Below are 24,589 nucleotides of genomic sequence, written 5' to 3'. Positions count from 1 at the left end.
CCAATCTAATCTTGTCTCTCTCTTTCTCTGGTTTAAAACCCTCCAACAATTTCCCATTGCAAACAAAAAAATAAAATCCAAACTCCATCTCATGGCCCACCAGACTGCAGGGTCTGGCCTCTGCCCACCTCTTCAGCTTCATCCAGTATAAGCCCTCATTCTGCACACCAGCCACACTGGCGTGGGACTTATAGTGCTCTCTACCCCCTCAAGACCTTTGCCTGTGCTGTTCCCCCTGCCTGGAATGCCCTTTCCCTGACCTCTCCCCTCTCTCACCTCTGCCACTCCAAACACTTCATTCCTTCTCTTCCTCTGTGACTCAGCTCAAGTTTTCTTAAGGAAGCCCTAGAACAGCCTTGTCCAATAGAACCTTCTGCATTGATGAAAATGTTCTGGATCTACCTGTCCAGTAGGGTAACCGCTAGCCATGTATTGCTATTAAGCACTTGAAAAGTTTCTAGAGTGACTGAGGGACTCAATTTTAAATTTTAATTAATTTAAATTTAAATCTCAATAGCAATGCATGGGTGGTAGCTACCATGTGGGATAGTGGGACTCTAGAATAATCCTGTGACACACACTCCTGGCTTCTTATACTCTCCCTTCAGTGTACCTATCACATCTTGTAATTTATATTTATTTGTACATTTTTTAATCCATTCCATATTAGACTGTAAAAGCCAGAAGAACAAATGCTTTGTCTGCTTTGCCACATGTGTGCCCATAGCACCTGGAATGGGATCTGTCCAGAGTAGGTATGTCATAAACATTTATTGAATGGATGGATGGATGAATGAGTGAGTGGTTAGGGAAGGGAGAGAGTTGCTTAGCCTGGTGCTCTGATAATGAAGTGCAGTCATGAAAAAGGTCAGCCCCCAGGTCATAAAATTAAAAGTAAGCTAAGTCTGTGCTTATAAGCACCATACATTCCCTGTGTATAAGCAAGCCTGTCTGTGTGTGTGTACAAAAGCATAAAAGTGTGTTTGCAAAACTTTGCATTTGTGCAGTTGTGTATGGACACGAAGGTCCATGTGTTGGCATGTCAGGGAAATGAGGTCACTAAGATACATGCAGAATCACTCAGGAAGGCAGTTTCTAACTCAGTACTTTTTATTTTGAAAGATTTGTCAAACTCTTCACATCGTGGTGAGAGTTTACATGATTAATAAGAAGCAGCTTTTTCATGAAATGCTTGGAGGTGAACGAGTTCTCAGCCTGTGAGATCCGACCATCCCATTGACTTTGAAGTTTCTTTTGATTAATGGAAGAAAAGAGAGGGGTGGGGGAGAAGAGGAGGAATATGCTAGCAACCAAAGGAAAGATCCCTCATGACAGCCCTCCAGATGTGAAAAAAGAGGAAAAAAACAAAAAACCAAAAATAACACCCTAAACAAAACCGATTCACCAACTGCACTTTTTCTGTTTTACAACATTCTGAGCCTCACGTCTTGATTTTGGCCTTTGTGGCTGAAACACCCTCCCACTCCTGCATCTCCCAAAGACAGTTCAGAGGGGAGCAGCCCTGTACAATGTGGCGATCTGCCCCCCAGAGGTGTGGTGGATTCTAGAGAACTGATGGTCCACGGCTCTGAAAAGTTTGAACAAACAGCCTAATATGAAAAGAAACAGCACTGAAAAGTGAGGGGGGCGGGGAATGGTGAGGAACCGGGTTTACATGAGAGTTTATGTATTCCCAGAACACAGTCTTGGGTTCTTTCTCTCAGTTACAGCCCCGGGCAAACAAGATTTGTTATCTGCAGTTCTGGCTGGTGGGTTCTGCAGGTTTTCCCCACCACTGATCCTCTAGCCCCAGAAACATCCTTGCCAACGTCACATGTCTATTACTTCCCTTTGCCCACCTTCAGGCCACGTAGGGATGACCCCCTGGCAGCCAATACCCTGAAATAAAATTAACACAAAGTCTGATTCGGTGAGTATTAGTTTCAAACAGAAAAGTAGAAAATCTAAAGATGCAACGTGGGTTGAAGGCAGACTTGAACAGATCAAAATTTCCACCTATATGCCACTAAGACGATGGGCAGAGGTGCAAATGTTAAGACAAAAGTGGGACCGTTAGTAGATGAGCAAGAGGCCGTGCTAGCTGAGTTACAGCTAAGAATGTCATGACTTGGGTTAAAATTTCCATGTTTAGCACCGTTAATGTATTCATTTAAGTCTATATTAGCACCTTGACCCCAGGCAGAACGACAAACCATCCAAACATTTTAAACATTGGGGAAAACAGGAGGGGGAAGGTCAAAGAGAAAGAATCTGGTTCTGCAGGTAGAGACGTGGATTTAGATCACGAGATCCTTGTCGATGTCCCCTGTAAAGCAAGAAGAAGCAGCGTTAGACTTGGAGGTCGGTGTTGATGAAGATGTGCTTCCCAAGGAGTTGGCGGATCCCACCCATCCCCGGGACCAGGGGCCAGGTGACCAGTCCAAGGTCACCCAGGGAGCCTATGACTGAGAACTTTGGTCTCCCCCTCCCTGGCTGGTCCTTGTCACTTACACCCACTGCCAAGTTACACTCCCTGTCTCCTCTCTAGGTGCCTGCCAGTTCCCAAAGTAGTGCTAGAGACAGAGTGAGAGCTGATGCTTGAGGAAGGGAGAGAGAAAGAGACACCCGATGGATGGACAGAGAAGGATCAGGAAGCCGCCTGAGAGAGCGAGGCCCACCCAGGCAGGGAGAGCAGACAGAAGTTAATGAGGCACAGAGAGCAGAGATGGACAGAGAGGACAGACACACAGATGGCAGAGAGGGCAGCAAAGAGGGAGGGAGAGGACGGCGGCCCCTTTGCTCAGACACTCACTCTCCTTGATGCCGAAGCAGCTGGCCCACTCGTCCAGGGCGATGTACTTGTCGTTGTCCAGGTCACAGGTCTCGAAAAAGCGGGTGGTGCAGTGCTCCATGGGGATGAGGGGCGCACGCAGTGGGGCTAGCTCAGTGTGAGACAGGTACCTGCAGGGGATGAGGTGGGGAGAGCCTGAGAGCTTGAGAAAGCCCCACACCCCTGCATGGGGAGACGGGGGCAGGGAGCCTGCCCCTCAGGGCTGAAGGAAAGCATGTTCAATGCAAGATGAGAAGCCAGAATCCTGGGTCTCCTCCCAGCTCTGCCACTGACCTGCTGTGTTTCTGAGAGCACAACCCTGCCCCACCCTGAGCCTCGGTTTGCCCCTCCATCAAAGGGAGAGGAGTTGACCATAATGTCTAAGGGCCCTTCCAGTTCTGATGTCCGTGGGTTCATAACACTGGTCTCTTGGTGCATTTGTTTCCTAATTGGCTAAGAGTTGAGGGCACAGAAACTTAAACTGAAAATATTCAGCATTTCTGCTATTGGTAGATCAAAATCTGGTATGGAACAATAATGCATGTTTTCTGTGGACACACATTTATCCAGCTGCAAATGCACATTAAAGAGGCTAAAAAGAGATGCATCAAAATGAAGAAAGTGCTGACTTCTGGGGAGGAGCGTGGGAAGAGACTGGGATTGGCAGGGGGGGTGGATTGGAACTTTATCATTTGTATACTGTGTCATGTGTGAGAAGGAGGCCTTTTGATTTCTCTCCGACTGTCCTTCCAGCTGGCCTGGACTCCAGAGCACATGTATGATTTTTTTCCTTGTTCCCCAGAGCCCTCAATTCGTTGTCCTCAAAACACTCTTCCCCAAGGGACTACAACTTGACTCCAATTATCTCTCTGACCCCCAGGCCCTCCTGCCCCACCCAACTCATGGAAGGAATCACACAATGTTTGAACTGAACCCTCCGCAGCTTCATTGTATACCAGTGAGAAAACTGACCACAGAGAGGGGCGGGGACTTAACCAAGGTCACCAGGTAGCTCTGGGACAAGGAGAGGGGAAGGATGGATCCCCTGACCCAGGCTGAAGCGCTTTCCCAGACTCACAGTCCTTGCAGCTCCATCCAGAAGCCTCCCTCCTGGCCCCTTCCTCGCTCAGCCTGAGCTCCAGATGTTCCCCTGACTTCTGCCCTCCCCGCCACATTATGACTCAGATGGATCCCAGCCACGGAAAGAGCCTGGGAGAGAAGCAGCAGGGAGTTTCCCAGTGCTCAGGAGACCCCAGGCCCCCGGGATCACCCACAGGGTGGGCAGATTCCAGGCACAGGGGCTGGACCAGGAGGGAGCGGTGAGCTTCCCCGAGGGGAGCATCTCTGGGCACAGTGTGCGAGCAGGTGGTCTTCCTTCTCGTGCTGCTCCAAGAACACACAGCAAAAGAAGGCCAGAAGGCGGTAGTGAGGGTGACCACCTCTGCTCAGCTGCAGGTGCTCCAGCTTCCACCTGCAACTTCCAGGAGCCTTCTTTATTTTTTCCTTCGATTGTGAAAAAAACTGATCATCACCCAGAGTGTGAGCTCCATGGGGGCAAGGGCCATGTCAGTTCTGATTACTGTTCAATCCCCTGCCTAGAATCCTGCTGGGCATGTAATAGACACTCAGCCAGTGTTTATTCACTGACCAACTCCCTGCCTATCCTGCAGGGCAGTTACACAGCACTTCCTAACTCATTTCGACAAGGGGCAAGAGCAATCAAACCAAGGGCTTGCCTTGGGGATGGGGCTGGCTCTATGAATTTCTTAAGAACTTCCAGGGCCGGCTTGCCCTGTTAGGGCTGGGTCTCAGGGTCTTGCTGAAGGACCGTGAGCACACAGGCTGCCCCACCTTGGCTCTGCCACCCTGAGGAGTCTGGCGTTCCTTCCTAGCTCGCTCTCCCTCGGTGAATGGCTACCCCAGGCCAACACTCACCGGGTTAAGGATGGGTTTTCAGTTCCAATGGCTTCTGCCTCTTCTGGCAGGAGGGAGTGTCTCATGGCTTTCTTCCCTCCTGGTCCCGCATCCTTTCTCCTACACCTGTCCCTTCCTGCCACAGCCCTTAGGCAAACCGTGGGCTCTAGGGCTGGGAGCAGCAGAGGCCACTGGGAGGTTTTCTGACCACATCTAGTGCACCTAGCAGGGCTGACCCATGACTGTCCACTCCAGAGCCAAGCCAGAGCAGCTCCCTGGGATCCAGAGGGCCTGGGGTCTTACCCATCGATGGGGTGCTGGTCCAGCTGCCCGAACTGCCAGTGAACAGGGAAGATGTACATGTTGTAGTTCTTCTCAAAGTCCCGGGCTAGCAGCTCCACGGGGTGGTCTCCGGCTTCCAGGCGCTTCTCATTCTCGTGGATCTTCTTCACCTGTGGGAGCAGAGACACGGGTGACAAAGAGTCCAGGGAGGCTGTCCAGACCAGTCAAGGCCCCTCCCACCTCTGACAGGAGGCCAGAGCTGGCAGACACCAACCAAGGCCAAGGTTCAAAATGAGAAAAGGAAGTGGCGTAGATGGGTACCAGCATCTCGTCCACAAAAATGAAGGCCTGGGTCGATCTCAAAGAGCTCTCCATAGGGCTGCCACGTCAGAATGACTGGGGAGCATGTTCAGATGCAGCTTCCTGGGGCTCACTTCACAGAGACACTGATTCAGTGGGCCTGAGGCGGGGCCCAGGAAGCTGCATTTATCAGTACACTTTTTTTTTTTTTTGCGGTACGTGGACCTCTCGCTGTTGTGGCCTCTCCCATTGCAGAGCACAGGCTCCAGACGCACAGGCCCAGCGGACATGGCTCACGGGCCCAGCCGCTCCGCGGCATGTGGGATCCTCCCGGACCAGGGCACGAACCCGTGTCCCCTGCATCGGCAGGCGGACTCTCAACCACTGCGCCACCAGGGAAGCCCTATCAGTACTCTTAGTGCTTGGTATGTCCATTAAAGTTTAAGATCCACAGACTCAGAAGGAAAAAGGAATAGAGTAATTTATGTCTCGTATGGAGACAAACAAAGTGAGCAGGTCTTTTTGTTACAGGACTTCTCAGAGCCTTTAAGGTGTGAATATACTCTAGGAGCCTTCAAAGGCAGCAAGGAGGAGTCTGTGTCCTAGCTCCCAGAATACAGGCACTCGTTGGAGTGGGGATGTGGGCTTACACATGGGGGTCTAGATCTAGGAGTGGGACTGTGGATCCCAGCCAGCCTGGGGCCAGGAGGCGTCCAGCTCAGGTGCCCTGGGACAGGATGAAAAGATACCACTCACTCGCAGCTTCTGCTTCTCGGTCAGGAGGTTGTTGTCCTCATCCCTCTCGTACAGTGTGACCAGGACGTTCTTGAGCCAGTCCCGCATGCGCAGGGGGAATTCAGTCAGCTCAGAGTCCAGGCAGGGAGCGATGTCTAGGGCCCAACACACAAGGATGGTCAGCGCAGACCCTGATTCTCCCTGCCTGAGGGCCAACATGCTGTCTGGGCGGCTCTCCCCGCCCCACGCCCTCCACCAGCAAGAAGCTTCAATCAGCAACCTTGATTGAAGCACAGGGCTCAGCCTCTCTGGGCCACAGTGTCTTCACACCTTTTGAACAAAACAGATTGTGTGGGGGGAAGAATACTCTGCAAATGGACATGTGCAAAGGCATGTCTGCTGTCCCCTTGACCTTCATCTGATCTGCGGAGGGAAATGGTTCCCTCCAATGGCTCTTGCATTTTTCTGGGTGTTGCGCCCTGAAAACAGAGGCCAGGACCCTCGATGATGGTGTTGACTCTTGAGAGGTGTCTGAAGCTGGGATACTGAGGAATAGCATCCACCCATAGGCCCCGCTTAGCTGGGGTGGGGATTCAGGTATGCTTAATCACCAGAACATTCTTAGCGATACGATTCCATCCTGGTCTTTGGAACTTAGGATCCCAGAATGTCACACCTGGAGGTTTCATCCAAGTCCACCCTCTTGTTGGACTTATTAGAGGTCAGTGTGGAGAGAAGGGGCTTGATTAAGGCCACACTGTCAGAGCCTCATCCAGCACCAGAGCATGTGGGTGCCTGAGGGCCTAGGGGTCCATCCTTCCCTCATCCTTTCACCTATGGAAAGCCCCCTCTGTGATTAGGACCACAGCCTTCTTCACCAGCAGCTGGGGAATGGAAGAGGAGATCTGGGTTGGAAATGCTAGGAGTTGGAGGGAGGGAGTGATACGCCCCAGAGGACGGGAGAACCGCTCAGCACGTGTGTCAGTCTTACTGCCCAGGAATTCCTACCAGCATTCCTCCCCCTGCCTTCCTTCTCCAGGCTGTGCCTTCTCATTTCACACCCTGGGCCCCGTAACTGGGAGAGCAGGGCTGACCACAGGAGAACCTCATTCCCCCTCGTCCACCTTTCTGCACGCTGCACACCTGAGGCAGGTGAGGGGCCCTCCCCAGTGTCATCTGGTGCCAGGATGTACCAGACATACCGTGTGGATGTTGTCTTGGAGGGGAGCAGAGGTGGCCTTGGGTGTTTCAGATGATAGGGAAGCAGCCAGGCTGAAGCAGAAGCCTCGGCCAGCTGAGACTGCACCTGGGATCACTAACAAAGGGCCAGGTGACACCTTGGCGTCCCTTCCACCAAACACCTGGCTCCCAGGTTTCTAGAAGAAGGTGGTGAATCATATGTCTTATGCGGGCAGACAGGAATGTAATGGAGTAAAATGGCCAAGGATATGACAATATTGAGTAACAGGGCCTAAGGGGAACTGACAGCCTTGCCCCAATTTTAAAGCATTCAAATTCAAGTAGTTTTAAAACACTTTATAGGCCCAGGTAGAACATCACTTTTGCTTCACAATGTTGAAGCAGGAAAGATTGTGGTTAGCCCTATAGAAGAACTTCCTCATCTTTACAGGAAAGAAATGAGCTGTCTTGGATGCTAGTGAGAGGCTCCAGAAATCCTCCCTGATCTCGTGCTCCCACAACTGCTCAGTTCTTCCCTGGACATGTCCTGAATGCAGATACCTATTCGTAGACAATCATCTCATTTTATAAATGGGAACCCTGAGGCTCAGGGAGGGGAAGAGATTTGCCCAAGATCACACAGCACAGGAGTGGCAGAGCCAGCGTCAGTGCCAGTTCAGTGCCTTCTCCCTGAGATGGGAGGCTTGGCAGGGTCCGAGGAGAGACTCACATTTGCAAGGCCCGATGTAGTCCAGGTGGAGTTTGTGGCCCTTCTTGGTGCCTTCCAGTGTGCACTTGGTGGCAAAGAAGTGGCAGGAAGAGTCGAAGGTCTTGTTGTCATTGCTGCACACCTGGCGGCAAAGCATAGAAGGCCTCACCCTTATTCCCAGAGCCCTTCTCTGGTACCGCCATCCTTGCCCATTTCGGATATGGGGACACTGAAGGCCAGGCAAGGAACGTGATCAGCCCAGGGTCATACAGTGAGTTAGTGGTGGAGCCCAGACAAGAATCTACTCTTTGGGCTCCCAGGCCAATGTTGAGCCCAGGCTGAGAGCCACTGCTGGTCTCTGAGCTGTGGTATGACTGAGTCAGGGCTGAGACATGGGAAAACAAACCTGGGAGATACGGAAAGGATGAATTGAAGGTGAGGATGGGTGAAGCACAGGGTGTGCAGAAGAGTTAATACAGCAGGCCTGGGATTGTTATCCTTAGAAAGGCGTGCTTATGATGTTGGCCCTTGGCTGGAGTCTGAAAACATGGCTGGTAAACAGTTCCCTGCACTGTTAGAAAACTGTCCACAGTGATGAAAGTGGCTCACTGTGCCTAGATTGCTTGTACAAATAATATGGTTCATGCTGAACATCTGTTTTCCTGCTTGGAGTCTGGACTTTGGGTACATGCTAGGGAGAGGATGTCTGTGTGACCAGCCCTCAATTAAACGTTGGGTGCTGAGTCTCTAAAGGGCTTCCTTGGGCAGAAGCCTTGCTCACATGTGGCTACATCTCATCTTTGTAGCTGGGGGAAGAGTGGGTTCTGTGAGACCCCCTCATGGCAGGGGGAGAGTAAGCAAGACTGTGCATGGATTCCTCCACACTCTGCCTGTATCTTGTTCCCTTTTCATCCAGCTACATACCCTTAAGTCTTAGCGGTGAGTGTAACTGTATGCTGAGTTATGTTGGTCCTCCTAGCGAATCTCCGCATGAGGGGGTGGCGGAGCAGAGATGCCGTGGGCTGAACAACGGCAGTGGCAGAGTAAGTGGCTGTGTCAGGCGGAGGGGAGCCTTGCGTTGGACATCCTGCACACGCTTATTGCTTATATATCACTGCAGAGGGAGAACTGATGGGCACTGGTGACCAGTGCGGTGGGGGGTGAAGGGGTGACGAGGAGGGAAGAGTTGACAAAGATGCTAAAATTTGGAGCCCAGAGGATAAGCTGTACTAGGGAGAGATTGAAGATGGAGAAGCCAGGTGGGAGGTCGTGGGAATGATACTGGTACTCGATTTGTTGCCCTGAGCTAGGTTACCACTAGCACAATGGTTCACATGCACGGGTGCTCAATAAGTATTTACTTGGATGGATGGTTGAGTCCTACTGGAGGTATAATGAACAGGTTTGAAAGATTTTTTAAAATAACACATATTGAGAACTTACTAAGTACCAGACATTATCTGACACATCCCCACAATAGCCCTATGAGATAAAGTCTATTTCTGTCCCATTTTTAGAGGCGAGAAAACTTGGAGAGGAACATAGCTAAGATCCCACGCTAACAAGTGGTGGAGATGGGGTTTGATGTCAGCCTTCAGTCTGACCCAGAATGCACATTTTTGGACCTGATGCTTTGCCAAGCTGCTCCCACATATAGAAAGCCCCTATCTCAGTGCCTGGTGGTGTTGATGTATTCCCTTTGGAGTCTGAGTAGAGCTGGAAGCTGGTGGCGCCACATAACTTCCTGGTGGTTACTGGAGAGTCCAGTGACGGAGAGACTCCCCTCCGACTCGCTTGCTTGCTGTGACTACACCTAGTGAGGGGACTTCTGAGACTGGAGCTGCCCTGTGGGACCACCAAGCCAGCAGTGTTCTGGGCAGATGCTTTGTGTTCTGAGGACCCCAGCCCCCCGCCCTGCCCCTGTCCCTCAGGCCTCACCTTCTCAAACTCGCCAATGGGGGCAGGGCAGCTGGTGGGGTCCTGGCACACGCACATGGGGGTGTTGTTCTCGTCCAGCTCGCACACCTTGCCATGTTTGCAGTGGTGGTTCTGGCAGGGGTCTGGTAGAGCACAAGGGCACCCGGTTAGCATCACCCCGGCCTAGCACGTCCACCCCACCCCACAGTGGATCCTTGGACAGAAGTCCTAGGCTGTGGCTCCCACTCGGGCTTTGAGCAGCCCTGCATCCTCCCTTCTCTTCTGCTGAACCCAGCAATCGGCATGTAGGGGAGCAGTTGGCTCAGTCTGGGGATTAGAGATTCAGTCTGAGGTCAGGGCCAGGCACACTTGGGGGGCTGGGGGCTCAGTCTGGGACCCAGGAGCGCCAGGTGCCATATAGTTCCCCCAAGGACGGAAACAACCATTGTGTCCTCAGCTGTCGGTGGATCAAACATCGCAAGGCATTTTGGGATTTTAGAATAGACTTTCTAGAATGACTTGGAAAGTCAGCTGTTGTCACGGAGCCAGGGAGCTGTGAGGCCCAACAAAACAGATTTGAGTGGCTGTAGCGGAAAAGGGAACAGAGCCCCAAGGCCCACGCTGAACAATAGAGCCTGCCTGTGTCTGGTAAACACTGGATGAGGGGCTGGAGGGGAAGGAACATGGCTCAGTAGACGCCCCTCTGCGCCAACGGAATATTCTGTGCCCTCAGGATGCGAGCCTGTCTAGCCTTTTCCTTCTGGTGCTTGGCTGGGGGTATCACAGTCATCCTTTGTTGGATGCCTGCCCTGCCAGGCCCTGGGCCAAGGGCGCTTCTGCTTTATCTCATAATCCTCTGACAGCCCTGGGGCAAGGATCTACCATCTTCACCCTTCCCCAAGTAAGACAGGAGGAAGCTGGGCTCAGAGAAGCCTCGCAGGCTGTCGGAGGGCATCGCAGAAAGAGGAGGCAGTTTGGAGGCAAGCCTTGTTTGGTTCGCCTCCAGAGTCTGTGCTATTAGCCTCTGGGGTACGAAGCATCTCCACTGTGTGGGCTGGGAATGCTGGCACTGTGGGTGGGAGCCAGAGGCCCTGGGTCATTGCTGTTGTTCTGGCGCTAACTCCACGGGTAGCCTTATATGAGTTGTGTCAGGTTTCCAGGCCTTATTTCCTCACAGCTGTGTGAAAATCAAATAAGCTCATGAGTGTGAAAGCTTCTGGGGCCATCAAGTGACCAGATGGGACTGGGGACCTCACTGGGAATGTGAAACCCAACTTTGGAATTACAGTAAAGAGCTATAAGGGGAGAAGGCCATTTGCAAGCTTGAGAACTTCCCTTCCTGACACTCACAGCCTGGCTATAAATAGATCTTTCCAGATTCCAGAAAATAATCCCAACCTTTCAGTCAAGGCAGTTTCTCCTCCACGGCCCATCCTGCAGGGAGGACCCCACCCTGCATTTCCTTGGGAAGGAACTTCATGCACGCTGGGCCCACACTTTAGGCCCAGGTGGCAGAGGGCAGAGGCTTCATGTGACAAGACGCGGGGAAGGGACCTACTTTCAGCCACCACCTCCTCCTCGGCTTCCTCAGCACCTTCATCAAATTCTCCTACTTCCACCTGGACGGGGTTCGTTCCCACAGGTACCTGGGGTGGAGGGAGAAGAATGAGTCAAATGGCCCTACCCCCATCCCAGACCTGGAAGAAAGGGGCAAAGGCTGGAGGGGGCTTGCCTGGAGCCTCAGGTACCCACAAAGGGATGGGGAGAGACAAGCTGGAGAGGGGCACTGGGCCCAGGTCACAGCACAATTGCCAGGTCCAGAAGTGAGACTGAATCTTACAGGCCGCTGTGCCTCTAGGGCCCCAGAGCTCTATGGAGATGCCTCAGAGGCCACCAGGGGGGTCAGGGCAAGAGGAGGTGCCAAGCTCTCCACCCTTCCAGCCACACCAGAGCAGCTCCTCTTTCATCTGTTTGACATATGGGGAAGACCATGGGTGATCATCTGCGAAAAAATGTCCTACAGCTTAAAAAGTAAACAAAATTCAAAATCATAGCTCCCAACTGTTAGGTTCCATGGAAGGTTTGGGGAGCATTCAGGAGTGTGTCAGGATTGGGGGATACACAGGATTTACATCTGTGCTGCTCCCATTCCAGCAGGAGACCCACAGCACCTGTTTGGCTTTCTCAGGGAGCAGATGTGGGCAAAGAGGGGCCGCAGGTCTGGGGTCCCTCCCCACCTACCTCAGACACCTCAGCCACAGTTTCCTCGACCACCTCCGTCTCATCAGGCAGGGCTTCCTGTTGCTGTTGGGAAGTGAAAATGGGGTTTGGAGAGGTCAGGGCCAAGGCCAGCTTCACTGCTGAAGTGCCTCGGCCTGGACCTCTAAAGCTGGGGAGTTAGGAGAGCGGCTCGTTGGAGACCCCCAAGGCTGTGCACTTGGGGGTCTCCAACGAGCAGAGCCCCTCAGGGACTTCTGTGAGTAGGGATGAAGGCACAGGAGAAGCCAAACACGGGGGCTCTGTGGGGCTCTGGAGCACCTCCCTTTATATTTATATCTGGAGCTTCTATCTAAGATTTGGCTTGGAAAAGCATTTCCGCTGCTTAGGCTCCCATAAAGTCTGAAAACTGCTAATGCAGACCAACTCCCTTCATCTTACAGATGGGAAAACTGAGACCCAGAGGGGATGAACACTGAATTTTAACAGAGGTCATTGTCTTCCCCACAAGCATGATATCATCGTCGTTATTATTATTATTTGGTGATTCCTTCTTGGAGTCAACTTGGAGTTAGAAGAAGCAAGATAGCATATGACTTTAGGTGCCTGGCTGGCTGGGGCTTCTTCTAAAAGTGATGCTAACTTGCCAAATCTTTTGCCAAAATCTCACTGCCTGATCAGGATTGCCAGCATCTACCATCATCACAACTTCTGGTGAAGAGAGGGTGAGGGAATCATAGGTGAAAAACGTTTCTTTGCCCGCTTCACGTTTCTTCCTCTGTTTTCTGGTCACAGCTACCAGCATAGCATCGGACGACCACTGCTGGCCCTCTCCACGGGATTCTTGGAGGGCCTGTCAGTCAAGGTCCCTCACAATCCCTTGGCCAAGAAGCAGGCCCAGGACCCAAGCTCAACTAGATGGGCTCTCCTTGAATTTTTTTAATCTTCTTGGCACATTTTCTCAAGATTTGAAAACTGTCGGAGTAGAGACATTCCAATGGCAACACCTCCATGACCGTCCATTAGCTCTTACCTTCCAGATCCCAGAGCTGCCCTTTTCTAGTTCTCCCCAAGGCCTTGGATTTTATAATCTACCCCTATATCCTTTTCCCTCCTAACTTAGTCAGATTGGAATCTGTTGCTTGCAACCAAGTAGCCCTCACTGATTCAGAAACTAACCCAGCCCTCTCTCTGTGGCTTGAATCCCTTCTAACATCATCCCCATCAGCATCCCCCCCTCTGCTAGAATTCCTCATATGACAAACAGCTCACTCCCTTCTAAAGCAATTCTAGTCCCTTTCTGGGAAGCTCTGATTGCTAAAAAGTACATCTTCATGTTACATGGAAATCTCTCTTCTCTAGAATCTCCACCCAATGGTCCTCATTCACTTTTTCTTCTGAGCTTATTAAAGAAAAAAAAAATTTCTTTTTTTAAATTAGACAGTTAAATCAAGATGGGGAAGTCTCTGTCCCTTCTGAGCATCTAGGGCTGGCAGATAAGATGCCCCTGGGCTAGTGGTGGGAGGTAAGACCAAACAGATGTGACCTTTAGGTACTTACAGGGGCTGCCAAGGCCCACCCGGCCAGGCAAAGGAGGAAGAAGATCCAGGCCCTCATGGTGCTAGGAACCCTGTGGGGAGGTGAGAGATGGAGAGTTCAGTGAGGGGGAGGTTTCTTTTTGTTTGGGATCTTAGTTCCCTGACCAGGGATCGAACCCGCACCCCCTGCATTGGATGCACGGAGTCTTGACCACTGCACCGCCAGGCAAGTCCCCAAGGGGAAGGGTTCTTGATGGAGAGTCCTTGAAGCTGAATTCCTGTGATATGCGAGGTAATTTTAGATGGTCCATGTTAAAGGATAGTGAAAGACACGGGAGTAAGTTGCTTCTACTCATTTCTCTTTCAATCCTGATTGTATGAGAGAGTCTCAGTTTGGTGCTAATGTGTCTTTAACACCTAACACTCATCCCTTTTGAACCGAGAGTACGAGTACGCCTCTGGCTCAGAGCCTCCACAGGAAACTACATCCAGCTGGAATTCAATAAATTTGTTTTGTCTCCTTTGTGTTTAGTTTTACAGTTTCCTTCTATTTGTGACAAAGGTACACAGATTTTTCCATTTATGGTAGTGATTTTTAAGTCTCCTTTCTCAATACATTTATTTATTTATTTTTTATTATTTTTTAATTAATTAATTTATTTTTATTTTTGGCTGGTTGGGTCTTCCTTGCTGCACGCGAGCTTTCTCTAGTTGGAGTGAGTGGGGGCTACTCTTGGTTGCGGTGTGTGGGCTTCTTATTGCGGTGGCTTCTCTTGTTGAGGAGCACGGCCTCTAGGTGTGCGGGCTTAGTAGTTGTGGCTCACGGGCTCTAGAGTGCAGGCTCGGTAGTTGTGGCGCACGGGCTTAGTTGCTCCACGGCATGTGGGATCTTCCTGGACCAGGGCTCGAACCCATGTCCCCTGCATTGGCAGGCGGATTCTTAACCACCTGCGCCACCAGGGAAGTCCCCTCAACATATTTATTTAAGTTTTTAAAAAGTGATTCGACAAAGGCGATTGGCTAATTAGTGAAGTCTGGGCAATGCTGAACCAGATCATGTTCAAGGGTCCCTTCAATCCCTGGTGTTCTAGGATTGTTTTCTTCCTATACCCCAAACTCTCCTCCCCTCCTCCCCCCCCCCACTTCCTTCTGCTTCCTACCCATCTCTAATAAGAGAAGCTAATGGGCAGCAACCTCTTGCCAATTTGAGACAATGAGATCTACATTCTAAACAAAGAACAATAGTTTTTGAGTGTGGCCAGTGGAAACTTGTGGCCTTACTTTGCTCCATTTACCCAGGAGGATGGCACTTCTCTGGATCCTGTGTGGGAACTATCCAAATGCTTACATATGTTGCATGTTACCTTCCCTTTCCCCTTCACAGTTAAAGGATGTTAGCTGAGGTCTAGAAAATTCTTCTGCCCTGGTCACTGCTGTGACCTTCCTCTAGATGCTGAGCTCTCGACTCTAACAGTCTCATGACTGGAAGGCATCTTGGAACAGAATCTCCTCTGATGGTTCACTGCCAAAATGCCATCCCTAACTGAGGAACTATGGTGGGGACATTTCGTTTCTTGTTCTAACTGAATGGACTTCCGTTTCCAAATGGCTTTAGAAAGTTCTTCCTTATACTGTTCAATTTGCCTCCCTCAAACTTTCCTGGTCTACTCTGATGGTCCTTCTGTGGCCACACAGAGCAAGCATGCTCCCTCTGCCCCCAAGCAGCTTTTAGCCAAGGTGAGCAACAACCATATCTTCCCTCGTTTGTCCCCCAAAACTTCCATATCAGTCCCATTATCCCTATTCCTCCCAAGACTTCTCAACTGACCTAGCACCTTGTTGGGAGGTACCCTGGCATCATGGAAGAAACACTTGGCTTGGAACTAAATGCCAGGGATTCTGATTCTGTCGAAATACTAACTTGGTATATTGGTTCAATCCTTCATCCTCTCTAGACCTTGGTTCCCCCTTCTATTGAGAGGGTTAGACTAGGTGAACATTGAGGTGGTAGCCTGGGCCCTTAAGATGCCCTTAAACTGTCACAGCACATGCTGGTCTAGGCATACATCCTCCACTCTGATATCCTCCATTTTAACTTGGATTATGGTATTTGGGGAAACAGACTGGGGAAGGGCAGACTTCATAATGGTCCCTTATTGGATTGAAATAGACACTAAACCTCACTATTTCATAGAGTATACAAGAAATAAAAACAACAGAAATTTAAAGAAATCAACCTGGGAGCTTGGCTTTGCTTCACGATGGCCCCAACTCCCAGAGGAATCCAGTCTTCCCCTTCCAGGCAGTTTTGGGAATGTTCCTCCCCTCACACAGCTGTATGCTTTTCTTCCCCCGCCCCCCCTCCCCGCAAGCCTTGAGGTGGAAAAATCTCCCTTCGTCCTTCCACATTTGGAAGATACAAACAAAACAACTCCCGCATGTGGCTTTGGACAAAGGGAACAGGAGAGAAAGCATGAATGAAGGGCTTGTCTGAGATTGTTTGAAGTTGAAGGGTCAAAGTGAGACTCGTAGCAGGAACAAAAAAAGTCATCTCGTCTGGGCTCCAATGGCAGAGAAGACATATCGTTAGAGAAACAGCCCAACTAGGACTGGGAATGCAATAAGCTTCAGGTTGGAGAGCCAGGAAGACTGATGTCTCCAGAGTCTGTGTCCTTCATATGAGCAGAGGAACTGCTCCTTCTCTTTGACCAGGGAAGGGTTTGTGGGTCAGCTCTTCTGTCTGTCCTGCCTCACCACCTGCGCTCTTTCCCAGGGGCACACTGACCTTTTCTGCCACCCCCATCCTTGGTGCTGCAGCCGGAAGAGAAAAATAATTCTACATCTTACAGTACTTTATAGTTTCTAAAGGCCTCACATATAGTACCCTGTCCCCTTGGAGCCTCTGACACACTGGCAGGCAGGCATGGGAGGGCTCTGAGTCCTGCTGTCACGATGAGGAGTCTGAGGTTGAGAGGGAGAAAGTCATGCAACATTCAGCCCCCTTCCATGCTGACAAACTCCCTTCCCATGGCGTTGGTTTGGGCCTCATCGGGGTCATGCTCGGAGATGGGAGTGGGGTGGGAGAGAAAAGCGGAAAGTGAGAGTGTTAAGAAAAGGACACGAAATCTTGGAGGAGGAGTTATTCTCCAAATTTGAGGTTTTGCCCAGTGCCCAGTGCTACCTCACCAGTCCCAGAACCCTCTCCCTCCAGATGATGGGATGGGATGGGAGGGAAGGGGGACAGCTGGACTGTTCTCGGATGTGCGACCATACTCCCTGCATACCTATGACCTCCCTCTTGGAGGTTCTGTAAACCATCACTGGCCGAAGAGGCAAGGCACCCATCCTGCAAAGCTAAGGGGGTGCATCAGTAATGCCAGCAAGGTCAGAACACAGGGTCAAACCCCAGCATCCAGAAATTATCAGCTGTGCACCCATCCTCTGCCAATCAAACCTAGGTCAGGCGTGCCCAGGGAAAATAAAAATACTTTTGTATAAATGAGCAATTTTAAATGAAAACTCCCTTCTTTGTATCTCTTGAGTTTGTAATGATACCTGTGTTTATCCTTTTCAAAGTCTTCATAATCCGGCATCCCACTGGGGGCTGAAGGCATGTCTTTCTGCCTTGTAGTATAGGAGAGAAGGCTGAGGCCCAGAGCCAGGGAAAAAACCTGCTCAGAGCCCCAGGGAGCGAGCGTCAGGGCTGAATGAGGACCCAGGCTGCCCGCGTCTGCCATTGGCATGCCCTCCACCTCACATGCTGTTTCCTTTTGTGGCAGCTCCCTCCCTAGGTGCTCACCTGAAGGGGACACACTTGGGCTGCGGCGAACTGGCCCAAGGTACAGGGAAGGAAATGAGCCTGGGGGGTGGGGGGATGAGGGGGGCAGGAGGTGTGTTTCCCTTGGCTCAGTGGTCATCAGATGCAGACACCGCTCACTCCCACCCCGCCGCCTGTCCTGCCTCCTGTTCCGTACATCCAGTCCCTTCCTTTTGCCTTTATTTGCTCTGGAGATGGCTGAAAACCTGTCCTTGGCTGCCAGCAGGACCCGAAGCTGAGGTCACTTCTCTGGGGATGGAAAAGTACAGCCAGCACCCCCAGTTCATCTCCCTCAAAATATAACGGGCCTCCTTTGGGCTCTCGCTGAACAGTGAAAAGTCCCTGAATGTCAGAACTGGGGGAAATCTCAGAATCATAAAATTTTAGATCGTGGGTCTTGGAATCATAGACCCCTGAGAACATGAAACACAGAATCTGAAATGCAATCATCAAATCTGATTTGAGTAGAAGAGTTTATGGAGCAATGCAGTCTAATAGAACTTTCTGAGATGATGAAAATATTCTATATATGCATTGTGCAATATGATAGCTACTGGCCACTAGTGGTTACTGAACACTTGAAATGTTGCTAGTGCAAATGAAGGGATGAAGTTTTCACTGTATTTCATTTTAATTAAATCTGTGTAGCCACATGTGGCTAGTGGCTACCATATTAGACAGGGTGGTTATCAACTTTTATAGAGGCAGTATGGCAGAAAGGTAAGCCCAGGGGCTCTGGAGACAGAATATACAGGTTCAAATCCTGGCTCTGCCACTTAGCGTTTGTGTGACCTTCAGAAAGTGACTTTCCCTCTCTGGGCCTCAATTCATGTCTCCATGCAAATAACACACCTACCTTGAAAGGCTCATGGGTGATTTGCCCAAGAGAATACAAGAGGTTAGCAATGGAAGAACATCTTAAAATCCAAAGATCCCAGAATCTCCATCCCCCTTGAAAATCCAGGGCAAGAATACCAGCTCTTTGTCTGTGGTCCAGGGAAAAAAGGTGTTGGGGTGGAGAAAGGAGACATTGCTCCTCTTGGTCTCAGGCACACCAGCCCAGCCCCCAGTGGGCACAGTGACAGAGCCGGCCCCAGGCTGCCCTCGGTTGAGCTGCTGACGCAAACCAGGCGTCTTGCTTCCACTGTTTGGCTTGCAAACAAGGGTTCCAAAAAACACATGTTCCTGGTAAACAAGCCCAAAGAGAGGAAAACAAGTCTAGAGGCTAATAAAGGAACCCCTTGAGTGAGCCAGGCCCGCCAGGGGGCTGGGACTCAGAAGGAGGGCTGAGCCAGGCCAGAGAGCCACCATCACGGCCAGCGTAGCCACATGGGCACTCACACCCCAGGAGAGCAGATACAGCCAGTCAGAGGTGACGTGGAAGTCGGGTCCTGGGATCGAGTCTTGGCCACATTGCTCCCAGCTCACCACGCAGATTAGGGTAGGCTCCTCCACTCCCTGGACCTCACCTAGCGCCACTCATCTGCACAATGAGGGGGATCTTTTAGACCAGTGTATTCAAGATACAAGCCAGGAGCTCCTTCTCTCAATGAAGTCTTCTGCAAAAGTCCAAATTTGAAACAGCTAAGAGCCTCTTGCATTTGTTGAACATGTGAATGTACTATTATCTATTCAATGAATTAGCTTGAAATTAAAAAAAAAAAAAGCAGGTGAAAACGGTGTTGAGATGGGGTCTGGAAATCCTGTACACTTGGATACCCCCTGAGACACCTTGGAATGCCTCTAGGTTCTTTCATGAAGAGTTTGAAGACCTTGGGGCCAGGGGGTCCCTAAGGTTCCTTTCAGCCCTGACATTCTGAGTCAACTAAGGCAGAAATCTTTCAGAATACCACCTTTCCCAACTTGCCCCTTGACTCCCTGCTTCCACTTCTAACATTTCTTGCTGGAAGGGAAGAAGCTAAGGGAAACTTTTAGGGTATTATGGGTGCTCAAGCCTAGCTTTGAAAAGATTCAGAGGCAACTCAAAGTGGCCCCAGAGTGTGAGACTAGAATCAATCTGACTGAGGTTCTATAAACACATCTGAGATGCCATGTTTCACCGTGGTTAGGAGAGGCCCCAGGGTGGAGCTTCAGGCTCTCCTTCTTGGCTCCCCCTAGGGGCCACTGCTGCATCTGGGTGACCACAATGAAGGGGATGAAAAATAACATCAAAGTGTCTAGGCTGTCACATCCTAAAGATAGCAAATCTGTGGCATATATGCCTCCACCTGCCCCTCCTGTGCATGTGGCAGACATTACTAATCAATCATACGACCTTTTCCTCTAAAGTCCAGAGTGGCATTCAAATCCTGAACACAGTTCTTCTGGCAGCTGCTACCAATGGATTGGCACTGTCAAGCCATGGGAAATCTCTTTGCTATGCTTCTGATTTTAGAGATAGGGAAACTGAGGATCAGAAAGGGAAAATAAGTCACTCGAGGTCATATGGCAAGCTAAACTTCCCAGATGTTCAGAAACATCCAGATGTTTGCGTTTTTATTTTTTCATCTGATCAAGTCAGGATCCTAAGGCTATGACTAACACAAGATAGCCCAGAAGGATCCACAGATGAGATGGGTTAATACCAAGTTTCTGAAAGAACCCAGCTCTGGAGAGAGTTGCTGTTTCCATTTGTATTTTCCCTATAGATATCAAGCTCTATAGCTTGATGAGTGAGGGCAGAGTTAATTTCCTGTCTAAGACATCTTCTGGGTGAGAAGGAGGCTGTTTTTCTAAATAATTCTGTCAAGTCACTGGTTGCTGGCCTTGGGCCTGCACAGCCCAGCTGTCGCTGAGTTCAGGGTTGGGGTCAGGACCCAAGCTCTGTGCTGTAGAGAAAAGGTAATTTCCTTCATCCCCAGGGTTGGCTGAAAACTCAGCTCCAGCCTTCCCTTTCCTCCTTTAAAAGAGGTTAGGGAGGGAGCCAGCAGGAAGCAAATGAGCAGCTGTCTCTTAGCCACATCCTGCTGCCCTAATGACAAAGCCATGTGGGCTGGGTTAGGCCATGGCAGGCCAGCAAAGGAGAGAAAGAAGTCCTGCTCATCACTTATTATTCACGGGGCTCATTGCCTCTAGAGGGAGGAGTGTATGGAGGATGCCAAACTGCTCAGATGAAACAAACAAAACACGCATTGAACATCTGGATGTTTCCAGACATCTGAAAGTGTGGCTCAGGCAACAGTTTGCTGTGTGACCTTAAGTGAGTTATTCTCCCTTCCTGAGTCTCAGTTTCTGTCTGTAATATGTAACAGGTGGTCAGGAGTCTGTCTCCCTGCCATGGCCTATAGTTAGATCTGGCTGTGCACACCCGTGTGTGGCTTCAAACAGCAGTTGTGTATCTGTATGAGTGACCTATGGCCCTGAGGACCTCTGTGTGAAGCTGTGTGTGCCACTCTCTGCATATCTACTTGACTCGGCATCTGTCGGTCTCAGCCTATGTAGGTGAGGGTCAGAGTTTGCATATGCATCAAAATGGACACCTGGGCCTTGTCTGTGAGTCAGGGTATCGTTCAGGGAGAGCTTTGAGTGCATGACCTTCTGTGTCTGCTCATGTATTGAGACATTTATTTTTAGCTATGCCAGTGGGTGCCTGCTGGTGAAATCAATGTTTATATATTTGGCATCCTCGTGGGTTTTTTATCTCTGCACACATAGCTACCTATCTAAATAACCTCAAAAATAAAATATTTTCCTGTTTACCTCACATCCTCAGCTCTTTCCTCCACCATCCTTTTCTATTTATAGCTTATTTTCAACAAGGAAGACTGCTCTTGTGAATAGCAAACCCCAGCCATGCTATTGGTTGACAAGTCTCTACAGATGGATAAAGATTTTAGCAGGACTGTTATGTAACCCAAGACCCCCTAGCCCGTCCTCTCTTGTTTCCTTTTCAACTAGGGGGCTAGGAGGTGTTAAAAATGTAGCCCAGGGCTTCCCTGGTGGCGCAGTGGCTGAGAGTCCGCCTGCCGATGCAGGGGACACGGCTTCGTGCCCCGGTCCGGGAGGATCCCACATGCCGCGGAGCGGCTGGGCCCGTGAGCCATGGCCGCTGAGCCTGCGCGTCTGGAGCCTGTGCTCCACAACGGGAGAGGCCACAACAGTGAGAGGCCCGCGTACCACCAAAAAAAAAAAAAAAAAAAAAAAAAATGTAGCCCAACTATACCTTCTAATGAAAGCAGCACCTGGCATTTAGGTTCACAGGACTTCAGAGCTGGAAGGGTACCTGGAAACCATCTAGGTTACATTCCCCATTTAATAGATTGGGAAACTGAGGTCCAGAGAGGGGAAGTGTCTTTCCAAATGTCACTCACTGTGAATTAAGATCCACCTCTGCCATTGCCTTGGCCAATGCTCTCTCCACACTGGAGGGTACAACACTCTTGGGAAATACTCAAGAAGATGCCCAAATCAAAAGAATTTGTACAATATTTATTTTGTTTAAATGTGCCTGTCAGCACTTTTAGTAAAGGGAAGTTATATCCAAACCCCAAGATGATGAAGCTGCCAGACAAAAAAGCTGGGGATGATTTCAACTCTTTGGATGCCATAAATTCATCAGTTCTAAAAACCCATCTGATTAAGTGGGAGGGCCACAGTGTAGCAAGTGCTTCGCTGTGCATCACCCTGTTTTGTCCACACAGTATCCCTTTGAGGTGGTGCTGTCATTGCTTTTTAACCAAAGAGGAACCTGGGGCTCAGAAAGGAGAAGCCATTAGTTCAAGGTCAAATGGCACCTTTGAGGCAGAGGTGGAATTAAAACTCAGGTCTTCAAGTTGCCTGTCTAGGAAGCGGGAAGCATATCACAGCCTCACAGCTGCCCTGGGGTGCTGGGAGATCAGAAAGGCAGGACCTAGAGTTTGCTGTCCTGGTGTTTGGGGACAGAGTGGAGTGGGGGACATTCAGACTGAGCCTGATGTTCTAAGTGTTTCTTGAGTCCCTGGCCAGCAAGCAGAGACCCTGAAAAAAAGGTTGCCGTGGCAACTTGCATTCCTCATAGAGTGAGTCATAGCAAAGAAGAGCCTTTTGGTGGGTGGGACTTGGAAAAAGTTTCAAAAGTTGATTCCTTCCCCAGGCACCACCCCCTTCCTCCCCACCCTCCCTCCCTCCCTCCCTCCCTCCGCTCCAGGCTTTGTCGATGTGGCAGCTGATGGCTGAGTTAACTCTCTCTTCCCCCAACCACTCCCATTTCAAAGTTTTTCATCCTCCTGCAAATATACCTTTGCTTCCAGTACCCACCCACTCCATGTTCCACATCATGCCCTCCAGCTACCTGGAGGGTCAGCATCCATTTGAGAATATGTTAAGACCGAAGGCTGTGAACACTCTCTTATACACTGCTGCTGTCTCTGCCTCTTTCTGTCTCTGTCTCTCTCACACACACACTACTGTATATACAAATTTAAGGGGTTTGCAGGTGCCTTTAAGCCTATTCAAAAGCTAGTCCGTGGATTCTGGTTTAAGAGACCTTCCTTTGAAAGTTTCAGAGGACGCTGGGCACCCCAAAGACCATCAGTCAAGTCCACCCCTCTTACTTTACAGACAGGGAGACTAAGTCCAGAGGAGACACTTACCTAAGATTACACATAAAATGTGTGCCTTCGGTCTGCCACCTTGCTTCTGATGTGCTTCTCACCCTACTGTCAGCACTTGGGGTGTATAGAAGTTTAACCCCAGAGAAAACACTTTCTCTATGCGTTCTGCATAGAATAGAATTTTCTGGAGGAAAATGTGTGCCTCTCTGTTCCTTTTGGGGCAGACTGGGCTTCCTAGAAGATATGCCTCCCCCAATGCCACCTTTTCTCTTGGTGTCCTCAGGGACTCAGGAAGTCCACTTCTCAACCAGCCAGTGGAGCCATAGACTGAAGAAGACCTAACACCAGCCTGTGTAGAGTTTGAGCTTCTTGTAGCAAGGTGTGAGAAGGTTGCCCTGGAACCCTCTCCATCTTTCCTCCTCCCTTCCACTCTTTAGAGCACATCCCCCGACCCAGACTCCCATCAGACCCAGTGCCTCAGCTGGACCATATCAGATGTCTGGGCTCTTCAGATCTAGATACACAGAGGGCTACTGCTGGCCATTTCCTGTGTTTACACCCCAGGGAACCCAGGATAAGAACAATGCCTAACCCAAGACTGACTGTCTGATAGTGCTATTTCAGGGTGAATGGCACCGGAATCAGTGTTTGTGTGTGTGTGTGTGTGTGTGTGTGTGTGTTGGAGGACGGGGTTTGAGAGGGCAGAAATTCCAGGGAAACAGGAGCCTTCCCAGAGGTGCTGATTAAAAATGAAGACTCCCCCTTTGCCTTCCAGAGATCAATGTATCATTCACGCAGAGTCTCTTTTGGAAAACAGAGCTCCTGACCAAGAACCAAGTCTAGGAAGTTTCTTCTTCTGGAATGGGAAGCAGGGCAGACTCTGGCTGCCGGCCGGTCCCTCTTGCAGCTGTGCCCAGATCAGATTCCCAGGAAAGGAAGAGGCTGCCACATTTGTAAAGGCAGCCTCTGAAACCAGAGAGACGGACACAGAGAGCGACAGAGAGAAAAGACTCCCTCAAAGACAGTCTGATTATTTTCTGCGAACCTAAAAGGGAGACCAAGTTATCCTGAAAAGCAATAGGCAGCAAGTCCGTGGTCCCTTAAGGGGAGCAATGATGGAGCCCAAAGGAGATGCACATCCCTGTCTCTGATCCAAGAGACCTCCCAGCATAGCTTCCCCTCCCTTGTACACAAAGTTGAGGAGTGAACCAGAGTGCAGGGGTTATGGGACTAGAGAAGGGACAGGCAGGGCAGGGGTCGTGCATACCTCAGTGGCAGGCAGGCAGGCAGGCAGGCAGCAGGCGAGAGCTCCGGCAGTCTGAAGGTCTGCAGGAATGTGAGGGGTTTAGAGCCTGGTAACAGGAAACCACTCAGAGCTCTGGGCTGGGTCTCCCCCTCCACCCTGCGGTCCCTCCTCCTCCTGTGTCTCCTCCTTCCCCTTCCTCCCCCTCCCCTTCTCCCCACAGCCAAAGCTGTCTCTGTCTTCCATTTCTTTCTTCCTCTCCTTGTGGGTCAGGACGGCCCACCTCCCCTACCCCCGCCTGCCACATGGGTTCTGGAGCTGTTGCCTAAACAGACAGACTGAGCGGTGCACCAGAGCTAGAGGGGGCGGCAGGAATC

The 24,589-nt window shown here is 50.4% G+C and overlaps 1 protein-coding gene across 3 annotated transcripts; it reads right to left on the bottom strand.

Moving 5' to 3' along the window:
• Nucleotides 1-1,092: 1,092 nt before the first annotated feature.
• SPARC (secreted protein acidic and cysteine rich) lies at nucleotides 1,093-24,377 on the bottom strand. Of its 3 annotated transcripts, none has more exons than XM_082621159.1 (10): nucleotides 24,237-24,377; nucleotides 13,644-13,713; nucleotides 12,108-12,170; nucleotides 11,425-11,512; nucleotides 9,888-10,009; nucleotides 7,971-8,091; nucleotides 6,083-6,216; nucleotides 5,048-5,196; nucleotides 2,813-2,961; nucleotides 1,093-2,326 (listed from the first exon to the last, which is right to left on the bottom strand). In XM_082621159.1, the coding sequence occupies exons 2-10, from the start codon at nucleotides 13,698-13,700 to the stop codon at nucleotides 2,298-2,300; spliced, it is 912 nt and encodes a 303-aa protein (XP_082477285.1). In that variant the 5' UTR covers nucleotides 13,701-13,713; nucleotides 24,237-24,377; the 3' UTR covers nucleotides 1,093-2,297. The 3 variants fall into 3 exon arrangements, with proteins under 3 accessions (XP_082477285.1, XP_082477284.1, XP_082477286.1); XM_082621158.1 differs by lacking the exon at nucleotides 24,237-24,377 and adding an exon at nucleotides 18,908-18,993; XM_082621160.1 differs by lacking the exon at nucleotides 24,237-24,377 and adding an exon at nucleotides 18,780-18,803.
• Nucleotides 24,378-24,589: the final 212 nt, after the last annotated feature.

This window comes from Mesoplodon mirus (genome assembly GCF_964341445.2).
Source record: "Mesoplodon mirus genome assembly, chromosome: 5".
NCBI lineage: Eukaryota > Metazoa > Chordata > Mammalia > Artiodactyla > Ziphiidae > Mesoplodon > Mesoplodon mirus.
Note: the sequence above shows the minus strand (reverse complement) of the source record. Positions and strands in the feature narration are given on the sequence as shown.